The sequence below is a fragment of the Coturnix japonica genome, chromosome 11, assembly GCF_054131305.1.
Source record: "Coturnix japonica strain WE chromosome 11, WE-NBRP24, whole genome shotgun sequence".
Classification (NCBI taxonomy): Eukaryota; Metazoa; Chordata; class Aves; order Galliformes; family Phasianidae; genus Coturnix; species Coturnix japonica.
The window spans coordinates 16370277-16392154 of NC_140673.1; the positions used below are offsets into that span (position 1 = coordinate 16370277).

At 37.1% G+C, this 21878-nt stretch overlaps 1 protein-coding gene across 2 annotated transcripts; it reads right to left on the bottom strand.

The window, feature by feature from the left end:
• Positions 1 to 1739: 1739 nt before the first annotated feature.
• On the bottom strand, positions 1740 to 21875 carry DNAI3 (dynein axonemal intermediate chain 3). 2 transcript variants are annotated; one of them, XM_032446258.2, is made up of 24 exons: positions 21745 to 21875; positions 20651 to 20735; positions 18370 to 18473; positions 17825 to 17863; positions 16770 to 16951; positions 16128 to 16232; positions 15381 to 15524; positions 13913 to 14112; positions 13534 to 13650; positions 12771 to 12949; positions 12164 to 12273; positions 11982 to 12071; positions 11288 to 11425; positions 10526 to 10654; positions 9937 to 10010; positions 8247 to 8379; positions 7364 to 7457; positions 7143 to 7270; positions 6306 to 6366; positions 5775 to 5893; positions 4932 to 5136; positions 4380 to 4471; positions 2945 to 3062; positions 1740 to 1952 (listed from the first exon to the last, which is right to left on the bottom strand). In XM_032446258.2, exons 3-23 carry the CDS (start codon positions 18458 to 18460, stop codon positions 2985 to 2987), a joined length of 2508 nt encoding a protein of 835 aa, XP_032302149.2. In that variant the 5' UTR covers positions 18461 to 18473; positions 20651 to 20735; positions 21745 to 21875; the 3' UTR covers positions 1740 to 1952; positions 2945 to 2984. The 2 variants fall into 2 exon arrangements, with proteins under 2 accessions (XP_032302149.2, XP_015725906.2); XM_015870420.2 differs by having other exon boundaries at positions 2945 to 3065.
• Between the last annotated feature and the right edge of the window lie 3 nt (positions 21876 to 21878).

Here is a 21878-nt window from a genome sequence, read left to right on the forward strand (position 1 = left end):
CTAGAGTAGGCTGCTTTTAATCAGCTTTGGTTGCAGTTTGTTCTCTAAATATATACAGCATTCCCAAATGAGTGTTTTGATTCTGTGTATCTCTGTAAGATCACTCAACCCAGATTTGGTCATCTTAGTATTTAAAGTGCAAGATGTAATTTTGTTTAAAACTTCAGTAGACTTTTTCTTAATTGTACATAGCAGGAAGTGTAAACCTCTTAATAATAAATAAAGCAACAGCTCTATACAAACAGCTGCAAACTGTAAAGCTTTAGCAAGTATTATTGGTGAGATAATGTGAAAGAATGATCAAGTTGTTCTTCTCTAAAAAAAAAAAAAAAAAAAAGAAAAAAGAAAAGAAATGGAAATTATATACAATGAAGAGTTAAAATGGGAACTATTTAGAATCTGATGCTCTAAATTAAATGGGTTTGGTGAAACAGAATTGCTACATGCCTGAGCCATTTTGAGAGTGCGGTAAAAACAGGTGTATATTCTGGGACGCTGAAATGTGAATGAAAATCATTGTATCTGAACAAGGGGAAAAACAAAGTTGTATTGCAGTGTAGCAACACATTGGATACAGTGGGTAAGCATTCGGTTGTCTCGGGTGTTGATACATGGTTTCTCGTGGCACCATAAGGTTACACTGTCAGGCATTTTGTTCCTACCTTTACTGCTGATCATTTCTATCAGACCCACCATTTCAGGGTACAAATATCTGACCTCTTAAAGGCAATATTTAAAAAGAAGAATTCTGTGGCATGAATATGTGAAACTATTTCAGTGGGAGAAAACAATCAGATCACTTAAATTAATAGTGAGTGTGTTTTCACCACCTTTCATGTGCTGAAGTTTGGAGTAACGTGTCAGAGATGGAGAGGAAAAAAATGGAGTAAGGTCCTTCCATTTTTAACCAGCTATCTAAAGAGATCTTGGTGATGCGTTCATGGTGGGTTATATTATTTTTGTTGGCTCTGACGTGCAGCTTGAAAGATTTCCCTTAATTTTTTCCTTGACTAAGTTGAATTGCTGTTGAGTTTTCTGCCTTGTTACAGCCTTGCTGTGTGAAGTGGTTTTCACAGTGCTAAAAATGGGATGGCCTTTTCAAGTGTACGTTGTGCAGCTTTCTGAGGAGGAATGTAGACTTGAATTGGTAACGTCTCTGATGTTCAGTTGGAGCCACTGCTTTTTGTGGTGCTCCTTCCGCTGTGTGACCATTTGCTCTGAGCAGCTGCAGGCTGGTACCAATCAGAACTGTGCTACCACTTCTTTAATGCGAAGATGACATTCTTCTTGGTGTTTGTATGCAGTTCTATGTTTTATATGGTCTTGTTTCAAGCAAACGTCATGATCTGTGATGCCGCAGTGTGCTTAAAATATGCAAATACCGAGTTTTTAATTAAGATCACTATCAATGATAATGTTTTGGTGTGTTTGATTATTCATTTAATCTTCCTGTTGTATTCTTATTTGGGCAAAGCCGTACATCTTCATTGTTAGTGCTTGATGAATCAGTCCTTCCGACCTGGTAATTAATTTAGATGGTATTCTCTTATCTTTGAACTCATTGTAATATACCATCTTTTTACTGCTGTGCAGCACAGGAAAACAGAGTTTTGGCAATGCCACGTGAATGGGAACTATCAATCACCCAAAATCTGTCTATTTGTAACCATATCTAAGAGTAATTTCAGTGGATCCAATGGTGTAAAGGAAGTGTCAGAAAAAAAAGGCTCAAACTCAACTGAAATGTAAAGTATTTTATAAAGAAATAAACTGTCAGTCAGGTTTTCTAAGCAAACGGCCCTTAAAAATGTGAGGCTCTGCCAACTGATGGCAGTTTTATCTAAGGAGTGCCACAATCTAAAGAATATCACGTTTCCTGAAGTTTTGTTTGAAAAACGACGTGTTTCAGATGAAGTGATGATCTCAGTCTCTGCAGACACTGAATTATCTGCCTGTGTGAAAGAAAGATGCTGCATGAATCCCAACAGCCTACAAAGTACAGCTGGAGGCATTACTTCTGGAGCAGTCCTTGTATATGACTATTATCTAGTTATATCTCAATGCCTTTGGAAATGTTATTAGCTAAGCTTGGTGTTGTGTTGCATACTATGTATACATATACATGTTAATGTATTTATTTATGTATACAGTCATTAAGCTTTAGCTACTTTGTTCTCTGTAAGAACATGCTACTAGGGCCTGCCTTTTCATTGTGGACCATTGATATATAGCATTAACTGCTGTTTCTTGTTACTGCTCAAGCCATCCACAGTCAATGTACATAGGAAAGACAGTAGCTATTTTATACACAGGGAGCTGAAAATGCCAAATGCAGTGAAAAGAATAACTTTTTTTTTTTTTTAATGCTGCCATGAATTACCTCTAGCACAGGGCCAGTCTTTGTATTGATGGAAACTTGACAGGAGCACATGAACAGGGTGGGGGACAAGTTGCTTATGAAGGTAGATAATGATAGGAGAAGGGGGAATGGTTTTAAATTTACAGGGGTGGTTTAGGTTAGATATTTGGAGGAAGTTTTTTCCACACGGAGGGTGGTGATGCACTGGAACAGGTTGCTTAAGGAGGGTTGTGGATTTCCCATTCCCGGAGGCATTCAAGGCCAGGCTGGATGTGGCCCTGGGCAGCCTGGTCTGGTGGCTGCTGACCCTGTCTGTAGCAAGGAGGTTAAAACTAGATAAGCTTTGAGATCCTTTTCAATCCAGGCTATTCTATGATTCCGCGCTGCTTTTGCTGTCACATTGTGCCATTCATACTTTGATTATGTTTTCCTGTGTTTCATACTTCCCTCTCTTTACACTTGAGAGGGAAATTGCACTGTCAGACTGACCACTGTTCTTGAAAATTCTATGCGAAATTCAGCTGAGTGAAAATGAGTGTATTTTAAAGATCTAAGGAAATTTGCTTAACTCCAAATGTAACTTACTGTTTGTTCCATCTCTGTCTCCATCTCCTTTTCCATTCTCTTAAATTTCAGCCTCTTGGTCTTTTTTGTGATTTTTCAGGTTTTGGACCCTTCTCTCAAAGTAACTGAGTATGTTGGCCTGCTGTTAACACAGTAATAACTCTTGTTACAAATCTAGAGACTCAAAATTATTTCTGCTGATCTGAACTGTTCCTCTCTTTTAGGATTAGAGATCCCTATATATTCATCCAAATAATGTGCAGGAAAAAAAACAAAACCAAACAAACAAAACACATATATGGATTGAAACCAATTAATTTTGGGTTCAAATACACATAAGGTTAAATCATTTTTATTAACCTGACTCTGAACTGGTCATCCTTCAGGAACCTGGAGTATACTATAGTCAGACTAAGAACAATAAGCACATCCTGGCCCATGGCACGAAGAAGATAAAAAATACCATGGTTCACTATGACAATATGCTTTTATCAGTGTCAGTTTCCAGCCTTTTCAACAACCCAGTATTCTAAGGTGAATACTTCAGCTAGAATGATTAATTTAAGTGTTAGCAATTGTTTCTGGTCTAGTACTTCTGTGCCCTAAATAGTGTAGGTCCAAAACATGTGATTTGGGCAGAAGCAATGCTCTTCCTCATGCTGTTGCACTTAGTTTGCTTCTACCTTACTTTTGAGAGGTTATACTGAACTGCTGTTGTGCTGCTGCTTTTGTGGGTTGAATGTAAAGATGCATATGTGGCAGATTTAGAATAAGGATAAGATTAGAAAGCTTTGGGACATAAAAATAAGAAACCAGACAGAAGTCTCGTCTCAGTGAAAGGAAGATCTTTGGCTGGGAGGTGGGAAGGGAAAAACAACTGATAATTAAGTGGAAATAAGGACAAATGGAAACTCTTTTCATTGTTTCAGGGCCCCTTTGTTCACATAGCCCCATCTTCAAAAGAGAACGAATCAGTGGTGATGTAATACCTGTAATACCTGGCAAACCAAGTACTGGTTTGTACTTGGTTTGGAACCAAGTACTCAGATTTGTAAATAGAAGTTCCAAACTTATGGGTGGTGGGAGGGGATGAGAAAAAAAGCTAATATGGTCAAGAAGGTATAAAGAGAAACGGAGAGCTTTTGTTACTGTGCACTGCAAAACATTATTTTTGTGTATGAAATCAGGTGTCATTCAATACACAAGGCAAAAAATGTTGAACTCTGCTGCGTTTTTAAGTAGGTAGGTTAGAACTGTGGAATTCTGCCAACAGTCACTTAGATTTCCTTTAGGTGCCTGTTATGGGAACTGGGCAGAGCCAGCTTTCCTGTGAGCCACTTTTGTCTTGTCAGTCTCAAAATTCATCAGCACCCACTGGAAGGGATATTTTTTCCTATTTCTATTTTGGTGTTTTCAGGACAGTGTGTCACAGAGATAAATGAAAACTGTTACCAACCTCATTGCTGGAAGGGTACATTAATTTTCGATGGATTTCTAAAATATGCAGTACTCCAGAATCATCAGAGACAGCTACGAACTGCTGCTTTGCTGAAAGGTAATTAAGAAAAACGTATAAAAAATCTAAACTCAAACAGTAATACATTATGCTTACACATGAAATGCCTTTATTTTGTTTTTTAATATGGGTAACATGAAGAGCTACAAAGGGTTTTGTTGGGCTCTTCTTGGTTTATTGCTGACTGCAGTGAAAAGCTTTACTGATCTCCTACTTTCTTAACAAGTGAAATTCTCCTGAAGATTTGTATTTTTTCAAACTTTTTTTTTTTTTAATTTAAAAAGAAGTTTTCAATTACTTTATGCATTATTAATAAATTTAATATACTATGAATATGATGTATGAGCTTCTCTACACAGTAATAGTGCTCAACTAGTGGAAGAATTTATCTTTTATATAGTGGTATGCAGCAAGATCAGTGAGCTTTGCAGACGTGGGCCATTTTGCAAACACAAAGTAAAGCACGGTGAAGTGTCATCACCACCAACTTACGTGAGGCGATACGGAGGCTGATGCAAGTAATCGCTGACTTAGAGATGTTCTGGATATGAGATGGCTTTTGAGTTTCCTTCAGTAAGTCCCAAATACAGATACTTCCATCATCTGTGGCAGTGTAGAAAACTCCTGGCCTTGTTAAGGACCAGTGTCCTGCAGTGTATCTTTGTGATGTGCAGTTTGACTGGAGGATTGGTCCGTTCTTAGTAAAGTTACATATTTGAAAAACAGGAAAAGATGCAATGATCAAACAGCAATATCCATTCGCTACTTCAAATTTTCAATTTGTGAACGTTCACTATTTAAATGATTCTATTATCAAGTAATATAGGTGGCAGGGTCAGTACCAACTTCTGCATTTAAAAGTGTGGGGTGTTAAAAACATCCCTGATATCTTGCTTCCAGTCTATGAAGGTAATCTAGTTACTGTTAAAATCTACGGCCAGAGATGCACAGCTAATCTGTGTCCTATAGAACAGAGTTTTTATGTCTTCAGCTATTGAAAGGATTGCATCCTAAGTAAGAGTTCTTCCGATCTGCTTAGCACACATTGCCTTTGTTCCTCACTTTGCCCTGCAGCAGAATTAATTTGATGAAAAACTGGCTTTTACAAAGATGGTCCTAGGAAGGCTGGGTATTCTTTCTGCAAGCTGCAAGTTTACCAAGCCATTTCTAGAACAGCTTTTCTGATGTGAAGTAAAAGGGAAAGCTTTCTTATACTTTATTTTGAAGCTGTCAAGCCTTGTGACTAACAAACAGCTTTGAAAATAGCCTGTAAGGCTGTTATTCTAGTTAACTAATTTATTTTATTTATTTTAGTGATATTTTAAAGTAACTTACTGTAACACCTTCTTTCCAAATGGCAAAATTCCCGCCTCCAACACTGAGGATGATGTCTTTAAAAAATGGAGATCTCTGGACAGTGTTCACAGCCTCTTTGTGGACGGTGCATTTCTCACCTAACAGAATGAAAGAAGACAGTTGCTTGGAACTACTGCTTTCTGTGGGTATCTTCACAATGGGAGATATGCAAAGGGAAATACGGGGTATTATTCCAAGATACCAGCCTCTCTTGCTTGCAAGGTGTTGGAATTACTGCAAATCTAGTTACCATGAAGAACAACTTCTGTGCTTTGTTCCAATATGTACACAATGATGAATATATTGTACTGGAGAGTTTGCTGTTCTACTGTAACAGCTAAACTGCATGGTACCTTGAGCATGTGCTGATGAATCCAGATGTCATCCGTGAGATAGACTTATAAGAACAGATTAGCAAGAACCTTAAAAATACAGTGTAAAGTTGCAAATACTTTAAAATTAGCAGTAGGTTACAGCTTAAACAAGTATTGAGAAACTTGAACTTGCTACCTGTTTTTTCCACGTCATTTTTGGTCTTCATTTCCCAGTCAGAATAAATAATATCTCCATCCTGTGATGCCAGAAAAGTCATTTAAATGTTAATATTTAAGTTTGACAGCGTACACCAGTGCGGCTTATTTTAAAGCCGTGACTTAATTATAGCTATTATTAAATTCGTTCTGGATAAATTAAAAAAGACATTTGCAGCCCATGACCAAAAATCATGAATATTGAACAGCCATCTCTGTTTTTTATTGCCAAAACAGCTTTCCATATCCTAATGTACATAAGCAGCCTTCTCTGCAGAACTGGGTACCCGAGTGTTTGGGGAAAGGGTAAAGGGTGGCAGAACCAAGAAAAGCAGCTAGAAGGCAAATATTCGTTTTCACACATACTCGTAAGTGGAAAAGATTTTGGAATTTTTGGTGCATAGGAAATGTAGGGGGCTATGAGTAACTGGGATTTCTTAGAATGAAAATAAGTTGTTAAAGAAATTGCAATTTTCACCTGACAATTGTGGGAACACTGAAAAAAAGAGACTCTGCTTGCAATAAGGCCATGCTCTTTGGTTTCTGATGGTAAGTAGATAAGTTCGAGATATTTTAGAAGCATCTTCTCTCTACTCTTGAAATAAGGGTTCATAGTTTATTAAATACAGGCTTTTATTTTAAGTATGCCACTAAATGCATTAAAGCTGGAGAATTTCAGCATGTCTAGAATGATACTTCTGGTTAACACCTGGAGCAAACATCTACGTGCATACATTTGTGGAAAATCTTGGATTCAATTCAGTCTTACAGTGATTTTTGATGAACATTTTCATAGTAACCTATTACTTTAACTTACTTCAGTTCCAACCAAGAAGTTGTTGGAGACACTCTCTATCGCATTCAGTGTTTTATTCAAAGAAACACTCATCTGTGCATATGGTCTTTCTTTGAGAGCTTGTGGTTTGTGCGGAGATTGCTCCTTATCTGGGAAACAATACGGTTACATCTTTATGTTAAACACCAAAAGTTACCAAGTCAAACAATTCTTTTGTCTGAATTGTGTAAAAGAATTATTACCTGTGGTTTTGGTTCGACAATGCTGTTCATTTAGACTGATTTTGGTGGGACTGCATTTCACATTGTTTTCTTCATCCTTGTCACACAGGCTGATCTGTTCAGAAAAAAAAAAAAAAAGCATCTGATAACTTATTTTCTCAGATCTTTGATCTTTTGTACCTACAAGGCTATGCTACTTCCTGCTGTAATGGAAGAGGTGTTTTCAGTCTACAGCATGTTACTCCACAAAAAGCATTTGCTTCCTCATTTGTAAGTACAGAGATGTAAATTCACAGTTACTCATTATTAACTTTTTCCTGTATGACTTTTGCTGTGTTTTTAACATCAGCAACAACAAACAGCTCCAGTGGTCACGCTTTTTCAACGTCTGTACCAGCTGCAGCTGTTCTGGGCAGAGCAGGTCAATAGGGTCTTTATCTTCAGCGCCTTCTTCCTTTCCCACCCCCTGCTGCAAGTAAAAAAAAAAAAAAAAAAAAAAAAAAAACACCCCAAAAAACCAAACCACATACAAATAAAAACAACAAATGCATCCTATGACTATTTCAATCAGACTGACTGTTGGATTGCTTGTGACTGTTTCACAGTTGAGGACACTGAGATAGGCAGAGTGAAAAGGCTGACAGCAACATACGCTATTACTGCATCTGCTTTTGCAGTGCTGTAGTTCTTAAAAGGCAGCCACTCTGCTGCTTACAAGCCAGCTTCTCAAAATACAGTTCATAGAACTTTCAGAGGTGTTTCATAATTAGGAAGAAATCCACAGGAAAGTTGCAGTTCTAGGGGAAAATTAAAGAGCTGGGAAGCACAGGAAGAAGTTCCTATGGGGTACAGGCCGTACAGACAGTTTAGTTTGGTTTTTCTGTTCCATATTTGTGTGCAATACCTTCATGAGAGGTTTCCAGACAAGACCTGGGTCATTTGAAGCTTCAGTGAGCATACTGAAATCGTTTTCCTCATCCTCAGGTGAAGGATAGGTGGGAAGTTTGGTGTCTCGAACATCCCAAAATAATATTAAGCTGCAAAATAACCTTATGTTATTATTCTGTTTTACTTGCAAAGTTGGATGCATTTTTTCTGGCATTTTACAAATGTTCTTACTCCTCCATCTTCAAATTTTATGTAGCAATAGAACTCTCAAATACGGGCAAATGATAATTACTTAATCACTTCTTTTGTAAGTGGTTATATATTCATCATTTTATCAGTTATAACTCTACCAAGGCAGCCAAATAGCATTCACAGTTTGCTTATGAGAAGTTACTGGTGCTGCCTGGGTGAAATTTACTTATCTGTGACCAGTAGGATTACCTAGGAGCTCCATAGTTTGTTAAGGAGTGGTTTGAGAGCTGAAATCTGCTCCTGGATCTGACCCTGAGATCTATGCAACTCTGATGAGTATAACCTACTGTAATAGCAGACAGATGTTACTTCAGCCTGGAAATTTGGAAGTGTTCTCTTAGCTAATTTAAGTCAATATTCTGTCTCTGACTGTGGCCGCTACCAGATGCTCAGAGAATTGGACAGCACCCTATAGCAGGTAATGTAGTAATTCAAATCAAAGCTCATTTTCTGTCACTGTGTGCCTGTTTCCTGTCACTGAAGACATACAGTACTGCTTTCTTGAATTCATCACGTCATCAGGTTTTCAGCCCTGTAATCTTGATGTACTTCTCTGGGTATACTTTCACAGAATTGGACTGGGTGATGATAAGCATCATGGACATCTTTCCTTGCTTTGCAGACAGGAGTTGCAGAGGTACCCATGTTCTTCAAAGATACTGTTAACAGTGACTACCCTGCTTTTTGAGCGCATACCACTAAGGTGGAGCCCTCTTGTGTGAGTAGTTTAAAATTATTTCTCCCATGTGCATTACTAGTATTACAGTGCAAACTTACAGACGGTTCTATTTGCAATCAATCAGTCTTTTAACTTCATTCTTTGAAGTCTTCTGTGATTTTGATTAGGAAAAACAACTTTGTATCATTAACAGATCTTGCTCTTCTAGTACTGACCTCCTTTTGTATTAACTAGCAAATACTAGGCATAAATCTTTTGCCGTCATAAAAACTAAACATAGATTTTCACTTTTTGTTTGCACTTTTTGCATTCTATTCCCTTGCCCATCACTCACACATTTCTTTATAACCTTCATTATTATTTAGTCTCCAAGAAATTCATATGTAATAACTTTCATAACATTTCTGTGGCCTAAAAATCTTTAACAGCATTTTGTCCAAGATTCTTATAATCCTAGGTGACTCATGCAGATAAGATATAGTTGTGGTGGTGTAGCTTCCCAGGCCACTGTAATTGTTTGACCGGTGCTACTTAAGGTGTAGACAAAGTGTACAAGTGTACATGTGAGGCTGTTCAGTTAACGAGCTCTTAATATCATCGCTGCAAAAGGCTTCACAGGTCGAGAACTTGATGTGCCTGATTTCTGTGTACAGAACCTCAGCTCTGTGGGCCAGGCTGATAGGAATACAGAGGTGTACCAGTGTCATGAGGTATGCTTCATGAAGGTTTCCAAAGGAAGTTGGAAGGCATCTTGTAAATGACGTGTTGCATATACCTATCAGGGGAGCAGGTTACAAGTTGCACGGAAATTCCAGCTCTGTTTTCAAAAGTCTCACCCATTCGGTTGATCTAAAAATAATAACAGTTACAGGGGAGAGGAAAATGAGAGGATGAAAATCATGCTTTAAGTAAATGCTTCAACACATAAAATGGTCTTCTAGAAATTAAGTCACTTTCACTTTGGTAAGGCTTGAAAATTAGGACTTAGGAACTTGCAGTTTTAACAACAGTTAAGGAGTTTTACAAATGTACTTTGTGAACTGAGCTCTCTCTTGTGAACACCTGAAATTCAACATAATTTAAATACAGAAATCATATTATAATTCAGAACTAGATTTTGAGTAAAACTAAAGATTTTTTTGTTTCTAGTAATGACAGAATCATACCAGGGAGAGAATACAGAACAACTGTAAAGCACAATGAACAGATGTGGCACCAGGTTAATTAACACTTTAAAATGAAGTCAGAAATAGTGAGGTCTGTTGCAAATAGTTCAACTTTTTAACATTTTATCTTGTGTTTTCACAATGATTTCTGAAGTAACAGATCAGGAAAACAGTAAAAAGAGGGAAAAAAAATCTTACCTCAAAATTATCCGGCAGCCAATGTATATCTGTGATCTTTTTTTCATGGCTATGGTGTACGGAGGAAGATGCGAAACATCTCACTAAAATTTGCCCTTTATCACTCTCCTTACCCTCCATAGACAATAGCTAGAAATGTTTAAAAAGAAATACCCTTGTGTATTTCCAAAATTAAATAGTGAACTTGTACAAGAAAATGGATTATATACTGATAATGCTTCTTCATATATTTCAGAACAGCCTATACAATTTCATTGAGGTTGATACAGAACCTTCTGAAAACAGAAAGCCTTGAATCAGGTCTTTGGTTATGAAGCTCAGAAAAGAATTCCAACATGCCTCCAGAAGCACACGTCCAGTTATTTGTTCCTTCTCTGCTTTTGTGTCTCTCCCTTCTATATCTGACTTCCACTGAAATCTGCTTTTTGTCTTTCAAGCTATCATTTCCAGACATTTCTATTCCTACACATTTCTAGAATCATTTTTAGCATTTAACAACAAGTGCTATGCATATTTGACAAACTTTGTATTGCAAGAGTTGAGTAAATGTTGCTGCCCATCCATATCAAAGCCGAAGTCTGCACGAAATGCAGTAAGGCTATTAAGCTTCACTAATTAAGTAGAAATGTTGCTGTGATAACAGTTTTATTACACAGACTCATCAGGTTTCTTATCCTACCCAGATTCTCATTGCAAAGAGTCAGGGTGCCTTCACCCATTTCCCCCCCCCCCAGCCTGTATTCTAAGTTTCCCTCTCTTTACCTCAGACATATCGTTGTCCTCCAGTAGATTTAGAAGGGAAACACTACTCATATTAACAATTGTCCTTTTCATTCCAACGGTAATGTTTTTAGCATTTTGCAGTTTTTCTTCATATCGAGAAATATCCCACAGTACAACCTGTAATGAGAAAGGAGCATATTATTATTTCATTCTTTGTATTAATACTTTTCTTTTTTTCCCCAAATACAATTCATGATTTTTCTCTGGGGAAAAATAAGAAATTCACTCTCTGTATGAGAATTGGGTAAGACTTTTAAAGCATTACCTCTTTAATGTGGTGCCATAGTTGAAAGGCTATACTTAAATCACTAAATACAAAAAGAAAAAAGAGATAAAGCCTGCACAGTCTGAGGTATTTTGATTTTTGGCATATTTTATTGATGTACTACAAACAACCATCTTAAAGTAATGGCTCGATTCAGGAATCATCAGAACATAGCAGAATTTCTACAATTCATTTCACAAGAAAAAAAATCAGCGAACTATAAACTCTCTGTCAACTGTTAAAACTGGAAAGAAAACGTCCCTACTCATAGAAATGACTAATTCTGTCATTTGAGTTCTGATATTTTTTGTTACAGTGACTATAGATGTTGAGTACATCTTTTCAACCTTTTTTATACTGTAAGAAAAGACAGAGATATCGAATTTTATTTTTAAACAAAATTAATACCTGCCCACTGTAGCAACCACCAGCAATAATATTTGGATCACTTGGGCTGAACTGAAAGCAGTAAACACCTTCAAGACACTCTAATATTATCTGAGAAGAAGGAAAAAAACCAAACAGTTAAGAAATACAGTCACGTTTTCTCTTTTTATATGAACATTTGGAGTATGTAAAACTCTTGATACCTGAGGCTGGATTGGGTCAAAAAGGCTCCAGAAAATAATTACTGAGTCTTGCTGTGTCTTAGTTTTCTCTTTTTTGGAGGGCTGCTTTGCTGCTGACTCTGCTATAATCCCTGGTTGAGAGAGAAAGCAAACTTTCTAGGAGATATATAAAATTCCAGCATACAATTACTTATGGTAAGTGAATTTTTTATCCCTAAGAAACCAATGGAAAAAAACAAAACACAACATGTATTTATATTTTTGTTGTTGCTAATCAGCTTTGATGAGGTTACTTCTATTAAGATTCTCTCAATGTATTGCAGTAACTAAGGATCAGGATGAAACTCAACTTATTTCCTTCTACTCCTTAATGGTGTAATATTGAACCCAAAGTCATATGACAGGCATATGGTCTTGACCATCCATCATGAAATCAAATATTTTGTAGTTGAATTAATTTCCTACAAAGGCAGCAATGTTGGCTCTAATTATACTATGCATGTAGACAGACATACTGAATAAGTTGTTTTTTTAAATTAGTATTACTATTTAAATCCTGATGACTTTATGAAAGATGCACGTTTTGTATCTGTCATATCATACATATCATTCAAGACTCAATCATTACCATAGATGGTTGGATGCCAACAAACACAGCTAATGCTTTTGTCCTTGAGGTAGTGTAGGTCTGTGAATGTTTGGTATTCTTTAAAACAAATGTCTGACTTGCTCAAGTCGTCGTCTAGGTCTTTCCAGTCATCAGAAAAAGCATTCATAATTTCATTTTGCTGCAATGCAATTTCCATTCTGTTTTGTGAAAGAAAAGTTAACATTGTCAGGAATCCAGATATCCAGCAGTAGAGTCACAAAAATACACAGCTTTTATTTTACAAAAAATTTGGGTCATGTTATTAAAAAAAAATAGTGAAATCCTCATTGATGCATCACCACTTTAAGGAAATTCTTTCCCATTCAAAACATGGGAAAGAATTTGAGAAGAATTTAACTCCAGTTCTGTGTATATGCAGTGCAGTAAAATTGTCTAATACAAGACAAAAGTGATGACTAAGTGGGACTTGTCAGATGACTAATGGCTGTAGGACAGCACTTTTGCTTCTCTGCATAAGCTTTTTTCTTGAGTGAGCAGTGTTTGAAGTTACACTAAGCCACCATTCAAATTAATATGGTGTAAATCTCACATTCATCTTAATAGACATAAATATGAAGGTAATATTTGATAATATAATAATAAGCAAGAGAAAGTATATAGGTTAAAATTATTCAGTATTTAACTAGACTGATAGTCCACATAGACCAGTGCTGTGTTCACACTTTCATTCTACACATTTCATTCATACAGCCTTTGAAATGTATAGTGGCAGTAACTTTACCTTAAGCATACTGATGTGAAGAATTCTTTCAGCTTTTCAGATGACAGAATCTCTTCTTTCTGTTCATTTGACAGCTCTCTAGGAAAATACTGTGTGGTTGCATTTTTTGGATAGGTCCTAACCAAGTGGAATAAGTTTGAATACCAGTATGTATACATTTATTTTAAAGACAGAAACCTATTTAATGTGTAAAATTAAAAGCAAATTATATTCAGGTTTTCTAGGATGTCTTTGAAAAAGTGAAAGAAGATCAAACAGCATCCAATATTGTTCTCTTATTTTATAACTGAGCAAGTCCAGAGATGTTAATTTGCATAATTGTAGGTGAAATCAGGTTAGTATCTTAATAAATAAGCTGATAAGTATTTCATACACTTACCATTCTGTCTGAGTACTAGCTTCTCTTAATATGGGAACCATTTGTACACCCATATCTTTTTCAAGCAATTTAATAGTGAAAGTTTTGTCTTGGTAGGAAGTGCATTCAATGTAACTGTCTTTTATATCTGAAGCATTCCTGTCAGTAAATGTAATCGGTGCACCAAACATCCCATGTCCTCGAGAAAACATGTACTTAATCTGGAAAACAATATTTCTGAAGTTAACAGAGGAGAGAGTTTTTCTAAGGTTCCATTCTATAAACTGTACCAAGTTGGTTATGTTTATGAAGTCTTAAAACAGTCTTTATCAGTCAACTACATACCTAATAGATGACATATCTGTATTTCCAAAAGAAAGAATTTACCTTTAGGGAATATTTTGGATTACTGCTAGCAGGATAAGAGAATTACATTATCTAATTCAGGTAATATTAAAACTGAGCCTTTAATGGATTGAAGAGACACTTCTTGCCAAAACTCCCACAAAAATGTAGTTTTCTGAAGTGAGCTGTATGGCAGTTCTAAAAACAGAAGCCACATGACTCTAGGCGGATTTATGCTCCAGATTAAGTTTGCAGAGAGACACCTCTAACAAACACTGAGTTGGATTTCTAGGACCTAACTGACCTAACCTAACTCAGCCCGTATTTCAGACTGCAGTTCTGTGATGAAATTTTTCAGCCTCATTTGCAGTGCACAGGAAAAATACCTGAAGAAGGATCCACAAAAATAAAAATTTTGAGTGAGGAGTTTCCTTAGTGACAACTGGAAAAAGAGGAGGGATATGACTTCTCCACTCTCAGAGAAAGTCAGGCACTTGGTTTCAGTCAGCAGAGGAGTATTTCTTTGTCTTGGATTCATGTTCAAGACACTTTTTTCTAGGACTTCGTGGAGAACTGGAAAGGAATGTGGACTAGTATTTCTATTTTGTTCAACAGCCTACTATTATAAATCTGGGAATTTTTTACCTAGGAAAAATGAGTCATCTTGTATTATGTTGCAGTAGGAAGTAAAACAGAGTACTTGACACTTTCTCCTCTGCCTATAGACTGGTAGGCTATAGTGTTAATTCCTCAATGGCTTTCAGAAATGTGCAGAATAATGGCAGGGCAGGGCAGGAGGAAGGGCTGGTGAATGAGGGCAGAGATGAGGAATCTGAGACAACTGAGAGGGGGAGGAAGACAATGGTCAAATGTCAAGAATAATGCAAGACTGAGTGCAGATGGAAAACAGTCAGCAGAACAATGGAGGGGGGGCGTGTGGCAAGGAGGTGGTGCTGGTTGCACGGAGGTTCGTACCAACTGGATACATGAAATTCTTCAAATAGCAAAAAAAATCTACTTCCTACAGAATTTAATTGCAGGATTTTCACATGAACGTTATCACCACTGCTTCAGACCTCATTCTGTACCTAACATAAATTTGTTTTTTATGGTACTTGACATAGGCAGATCTGATAATTCTCACCTTTTTAGCACGATCTTTAACAGATTCTTCTTCAACTTCCTTTTCACTGCCAAGAGAAACCCACGGTTTGGAGACAGGACGCTTATAGGCTTCTGGAGTTTCCTCTTCTTCTTCACTGCCCATTTCTTCTGCAGTTTCTGGAGGCTGTGACATCAAACAGTGAGAAATAGCGGTTTTTTTTCAGTTTTTGTTACTGAGTTTCTAGTTCATATATTTACATTTCAATTCCAGTTTTCATTTATGTGTTCTTCTGTCTCAGCGCAATGAATCCGGTTATATAACATGTTCCTGCATTCAATGGGACTATGACCCATTCATCCATTTGACAGTGAATGTTTCATATCTAAATACTAGAATAGTCTTATATTACAGTCAGTAGTTGTCTTGGAATCCAATAAATCCAAGTATGATTTGAAGAACATGTAAAAATAAGGTATCCAATATATTATAATTTCTTAAATGTATCAAAAACATGGATGTTGGAAGAGAAAATTAACACTTATAATAAAAATGCAGCAATACTGGCCCTCTGAAGTAGAACACAAAATGTAATTGTCTGTCTCACTGCCAATAGTATTTTTACAGTGTGATATATCTATTTTTCATTATCAGGTTATTCTTCAGAGAAATGTTCTGGTTTGCAAAGCACATCAGATATTAAAGAACATGACAGCAATCCTGAAATATTTCTGATACAAGATTCTGAAATGTTCACAGTTAGAAGAACTCTGTGGTATTTTTCCATACCTTCAGGAGGTTTTCTTTAGCTTCCTCAGAAGCAACAAGGTAAAAGCTCTGTCCATACTGGAAATTTGCATCAAATACAATCAGAAGTTCTTCCCCTGGGTATTCCTATTTCAATTAAAACAGTTAGTGGAAAACTGAAAGAAATAATAACATGCAAAAAAGACCTAAGCCTGTGACTGACAAAACGATGACTAACAATGTTGTGCAAAATCATTATCTTGATTAATCTTATGAATTTCTCTGCTAAGATCATGTGTTGATTGAACAGCAGATGGATTTTATTTTGTAATCAATGTGTGTGGAGCAGAACTAATATTTTCATAGACAGAATTAAACAGGAAAATAGTCTGGGTGATTCACAATAAGTAGGCAGTGAATCAGGGAAAGTGAAAAATATTCAGCTCTGTCCTCACAGAATCAAGCCTGGTAACATTTGTTACTTTTAGTATATTCCTAATTTAAAGATAATTTAAAAAAAAGGGTGCACAGTGAGTCATGATAAACTTTTAGAGTTGACTGTGACCTTTGGCAATTACAGCATTAGTGTATTTACAGAGTCAAAAAAGGACAGATCTTAGCATTAAAAGACAATACACTCTGAGAATATAAAGTCTTGATGTGAGAACAAAATAAGCTACATACTAGGATAGTGTTTTTGATAGGGTGGAAATCTGAAATAGCAGCTCTTGTTTTTAGGTCCTGAATGATGTCATCTTTTTTAATAAGCTTGAAACAGTTTTCTTCTGTGACATCCTCATCCACTCGACAATTAAAAATTTCTTGGGTTTTTGTAGTGAAAACCAAGGGAAAGATTTCTGGGTGGCCTATGAAAGAATGACAAAAAAAAAGTCACATGCTAAAATAACTTAAGAGTGTTCTTTAAACATACATAACTCTGGGACTTTACTGTTTCCTAGCAGAATGTCCTTGAATCTTTCAGATTAGTTTTTGGTACTCTGGGAGAAGTGGAATACAAATTATATTACATTTGGCTTATCTTGGAAAAGATTCTACCTACTATTTTTTTTTAATGAGTATGTGTCATTACCATTAGGAGAGATCATTTTTCTCTTGATTGAAAGGTGGTCATGAACATTTGTGAAAAGTCATTAGTGGACTAATTAAGGACACATCTGTATGGCTTTTATTTAAAACAGCCCTTGAATACATAATCTCTTCTGCATAAAGTGGTGCCATGTTAAGTCAGTGTTCAATCTAAGTATGGCTTCAACACCATCTCAAATAAGGATGCTTTTCTGATTTTGTACTTATATGCTTTTCTCATCAGTTCAGAGTGTCACTGGGTATATTTTTGTATTAATAGGTGAGACTGGTGTGAGGCCGGTAAGATTCAAAGCAGATGCAAGGCTTCATTTTCAGGCTTGTTGTAGAATAAATAGCTGTTGGCTGCTATGCAGATGAGCTCTGTTAGGTTTAGTCGCATCCATGCTGAACAGGACAGCTATTTCTTACCTGAACTCTGACACTATTTCAGCTTTCCTGCTGCACAGCCTGCTACTCAGAGTACTACCATCTGCAATCACTACTGCAACAGATGTACCTGGTTTCTAGTTTTCCTATTCATATAGATAAATATATTTTTCTTTCTGTTGCATGGCATTATTAGTGTGAAAGCTTCAAAATGTTTAAAATATTCAAAAGCCACTATTTTACAGCCCAGTCATCATAGCACTTACCTATAGCAGCCATAGAAAGTTCAGCTTCATCCTTTTTCTCTGAAATACAAGATACTATCAGAATTTGTTTCCCTAACAAAATGACTATGAACATACAGCTCCTTCCTCATTAAAGTCATGTTTAAAATTTTTATAAGCATTCAAAACTAAACTGCTAAGAGGAAATACAAAATAAATTCCACATAGCTCAACCTCAACGCAAGAAATGAGGGAAGCCTTTTAAAATACATCTGTATCTTAAGGAGCCATCAGCATTTTTTGAGATTTTGGAGATTTAAAGCTCCTTCTTATTTTGAGCAGGTGCTCTGCACTGGAGAGAAGCCATAAGGAATCTGTGATCTTGTGTACACTGCACGATTCTGTGCATTAAAAACTTCCCTTACCATTACCTGTTCACACCTGCTTGGGACAATTAGCATGGAAATCATGCTATCTGCAGGGGTGAAAAATGGACAAAGTTCACTAGTGTTGTACAGTAGTAGAGCTGGCAGCTGTATGGGTAGACCAGATTATGACATTCTTCATATCTGCAATACTTTACGCACCAGGTTGCTTGTCTTTTCCACCTTTCTGTTTCTTTGCTGAAGCTTTTGGACTTTTCGGGGTGGTCTTGCCAGATTTGGGACTTTTTGGCATGTTTTCAGATTGTCTAGAGAAAATAGATATCATCAATAAATAGTAAACAAACAATGGAATGCACTGTGCAGGAGTGAAAATTTGGCCCTTAACTTTATATATTTTATTATCACAGTCTAATTTTCATCCACAGGTAACACTCCAGAATTTAAAACATAAATTATATGGTATGTAACAGTTGGAAATTCACCCATCCAGGGTAACTGAATACACAAGCTGATTATCAGAAACAGAGAAAGGTTAAGTTAGAACATGTGTTACCCTTAAAGAAAGCTGGAGAACTTGAGCTACTGTGTGTGAAGTGTAGGTGAAGACTCCATAGTGGTTCATATCTGTCCTAGTCTACTTAAGGTGTAAATCATTACACGGGTGCACAAAGCATTTTTGAGCTTTTGCATTTAATTAAGAAGCAATGTATAATTACATGCAGCAATTGCACAGCTGGAGACTATACTGTGCAGAAAGCTACTTCTCTTTCATTTACTCCTTTCCTTCCCAATCTCCAGCATAAGGATAAGAACAGCAGTGTAATAAATTCTCATTTTCATTGCAAAGAAAACGAAACCCAGACTCCCCTCTATACAGACCGGGACGGCACACCACCAGTAAATATAGTCCCAGCACCACCATGTGGAAGAGCTACGCATAGCATCCAGTTAAGCTGAACCACAACGATCCACAAGCTGTAATGAAAAGTACTGAAACTCGCTTGATGTTACTAACAAACAGTTAGAGATATTCAGCTGGGATAAAGACAGTGGAAATTCCACTGTTTGTGCTACAATTACCCTTAGCGATAGGATAGAAACATGAAGCCTCCCTCCCTCTCTTGCGTTTACCACTTTTCTTAGGACCATAAGCTGACTGGCAGAGAAGCGGTTTTGGTTTCTTTTTAAATGTGTACAAAATACCTGCAGAGTCTGGGTGATACTACACATGTACCAACAGATTAATTTCTCAGAATGCTGCAACTTTTGCCTTGCGAGAGTTGATGGTTTTGGAACATTTAAATACCAAACATAAACCAACACAAGTAAATCATGTGCTGTAGGGACTTGACTGTAAGGAGGAAGTTTAGGTTTTTTTCTGTCCTCATTCACCGTCGTTTTGTGAAGTACAGGACTACAAATACCAGTGATAAATTTGTTATATTTAATGTTTAATTTATTTATTTTTTTTTTCACTTATCATCTTTCACAGGTGCCTCTACACTGAGTAATTCCTGCTTTACAGTTCTGAAATGCTTGGGGTTACCTCAACTTACCATGCATCTTACTTCAGGTAGGTTTAAAAAAGCCAATGTTCTCTTTCTCCCCCTCTTTTTTTCTTTGTAATCTTATTTTATTTTTAAGGTATCCCTATCCATCTCTTTGGATGTTTTAAATAAAATTTGTGACCAGCATTGCTGCCACTAAATAAAGCAGACAGCATTGCCTGCGGTTAGGAGGAGAGGTCAGTTGTTTTAGAAGTCAGTTGAAGGATGGCACGTGCTCTGTATGTTACAGTCACACTGTCTTACTTAGCCATTTCATAACCATGCACTGAGATAAAGCCAATTTGGAAAATATGAGTTCTGCTGAGTAACCGAAACCCTAAGTCACATGAACAGAGGAAACACTGAGAGGGCTGAGATAAATCACGTGGCTATTTTTAGTAGGATAACTTGCAAACAAAAACAACCTTTCTCCTTTGACTGACTTCAAGAATATTATACTTAGAAAAGCAATTAATATTTTGTCTCCAAGTAACGTGGTTCTTCCTTTCTTAGCTGTAAGAATCAACTGAACTGCACAGGTAAGGAGTGCCAATGAAAGCAAAGGCGGCAAGAGCATCTGTAGGCAAATGTTAATACAAGAAGTGTCCCTATTTTAAGTGCTGCAAATGAATAACACAGCAATCAGTGAGGACTCTTTATGGTTCCACCCATGGTGCAAAGAACCGCACCAACCTGAAAAGGGATATATCCAGAACAGTAAGCACAATATCCCTAATGTATCCTACCTGCCCACTTATCTTCCTGTGGGCACTTGATTGTCAGCTGTCAGGAAACATTTAAGGCCCCAAAAGAAAGCAAAGACAGGACTCCTAAAAACTAATCTGAAAGATAATGGAGTCCACATCCATTTACAGGCTATACGTGCAAAGGTTCGGGTTTACTTTTTGTCGCTTAAACAGGATTATGGTACCAACCTCTAGGTGCTCCCTGTGGGAGGCTGGCAGCGGCTGAGAATTTTAAACCACGAGCTGGATGGCAATCTCCCACTTGCCACCACTTCTAAAAGAGAGGCAACATTTACAGTAACGTACATTGAAAAAGTTATGAGTGCAAAAAACAAAAAGTAGAATAAAAATACAATATTTATTTTATTAATTGTATTTATACAATTTATAAAATAAATACAATAAAATACAATATAAAAATTGTATTTTATTAATACAATAAAAATTGTACATTGATTGATGTATGCTCTGCCTGCTGTTTCATGTAAGCAGTGACATGTTGTGTTCAGTTTTTCATTACAAATGCTCAGCTGTAGCTGGATGTAACATTCTGATCTTTATAATATCATAAAGAGCAAAATGAAGATCAGAATGTTCTCCTCCCTGGCTAATGGCCCCGGACATTGACAGCCGTAGAACTGAGGCGTGATGTTGCCAGGTGCTGCGGATGGAAGGAGCATCAGCTGCCAGCAACACAACTGTTGCTGTCTGAACGGAGTGATTCATTACTTGCTTAATTGAATGATTTAGATTTCAGTTTGTGTGCATTACTAATTTAAGTCCAATTTACTCCAATTTGCTGTGACAAAAACGGGGTCAATTTAACAGAAGGACACTATTAAAAACACGCTGTGCTTTTTTTTTTCTTCCAGTGGTGTCACTGTCAAGCTAAAGCCCACATTTCTGCCCGTAAACATGCAGGAACTTACTACAAACACTGTGTCACTAATGACCCATTCGCTCTAAGTTCATGTACAGCGTTCCCTTTATTTAATCTACTTTGCCCCACGCAAAGAGCAAACAACGCACCTCAGGTTTGTACTGCCATGAATGGTCCGTACGTACTTGAATGTAGCTTCATTCCCTGACCCTGGGATGAAGTTTTAGCACCTGCCCCACCCGCTCTGCACGTGGATGAACCGTACTGAGCTCGGGCAGATCTTGGATCAGATCTTGGGCAGATCTGTGCCTGCGTGAGCCAGGAGCAGATTTCCGTATTAATGGAAATCCGCAGAGGTTTTTGTTCGCAGCTCAGCCTTACAACGACAACCCGTCCCGCTTACCTGCGCGGCGTGCGGTTATCATGGCAACGGGACGGGGCGGGATTGACGTTTAGGACAGTCAATAAACGCGCTGCTTTTCGATCCCTCCCCCACGGAGAGATGTCGCTATTGGTTGAGCTGCGGAGGGGCAGGGA

Coding starts and splice junctions, on each gene's coding strand:
- DNAI3 (XM_015870420.2), bottom strand. CDS start 18,460: ATGCCAAAAAGTCCCAAATCTGGCAAGACCACCCCGAAAAGTCCAAAA. Junction 12,950..13,533: donor TTCACATCAGTATGCTTAAG/GTAAAGTTACTG, acceptor TTCACAAAACAG/AATGGAAATTGCATTGCAGC. Junction 6,367..7,142: donor ACTTCTTGGTTGGAACTGAA/GTAAGTTAAAGT, acceptor CTGGCATCACAG/GATGGAGATATTATTTATTC.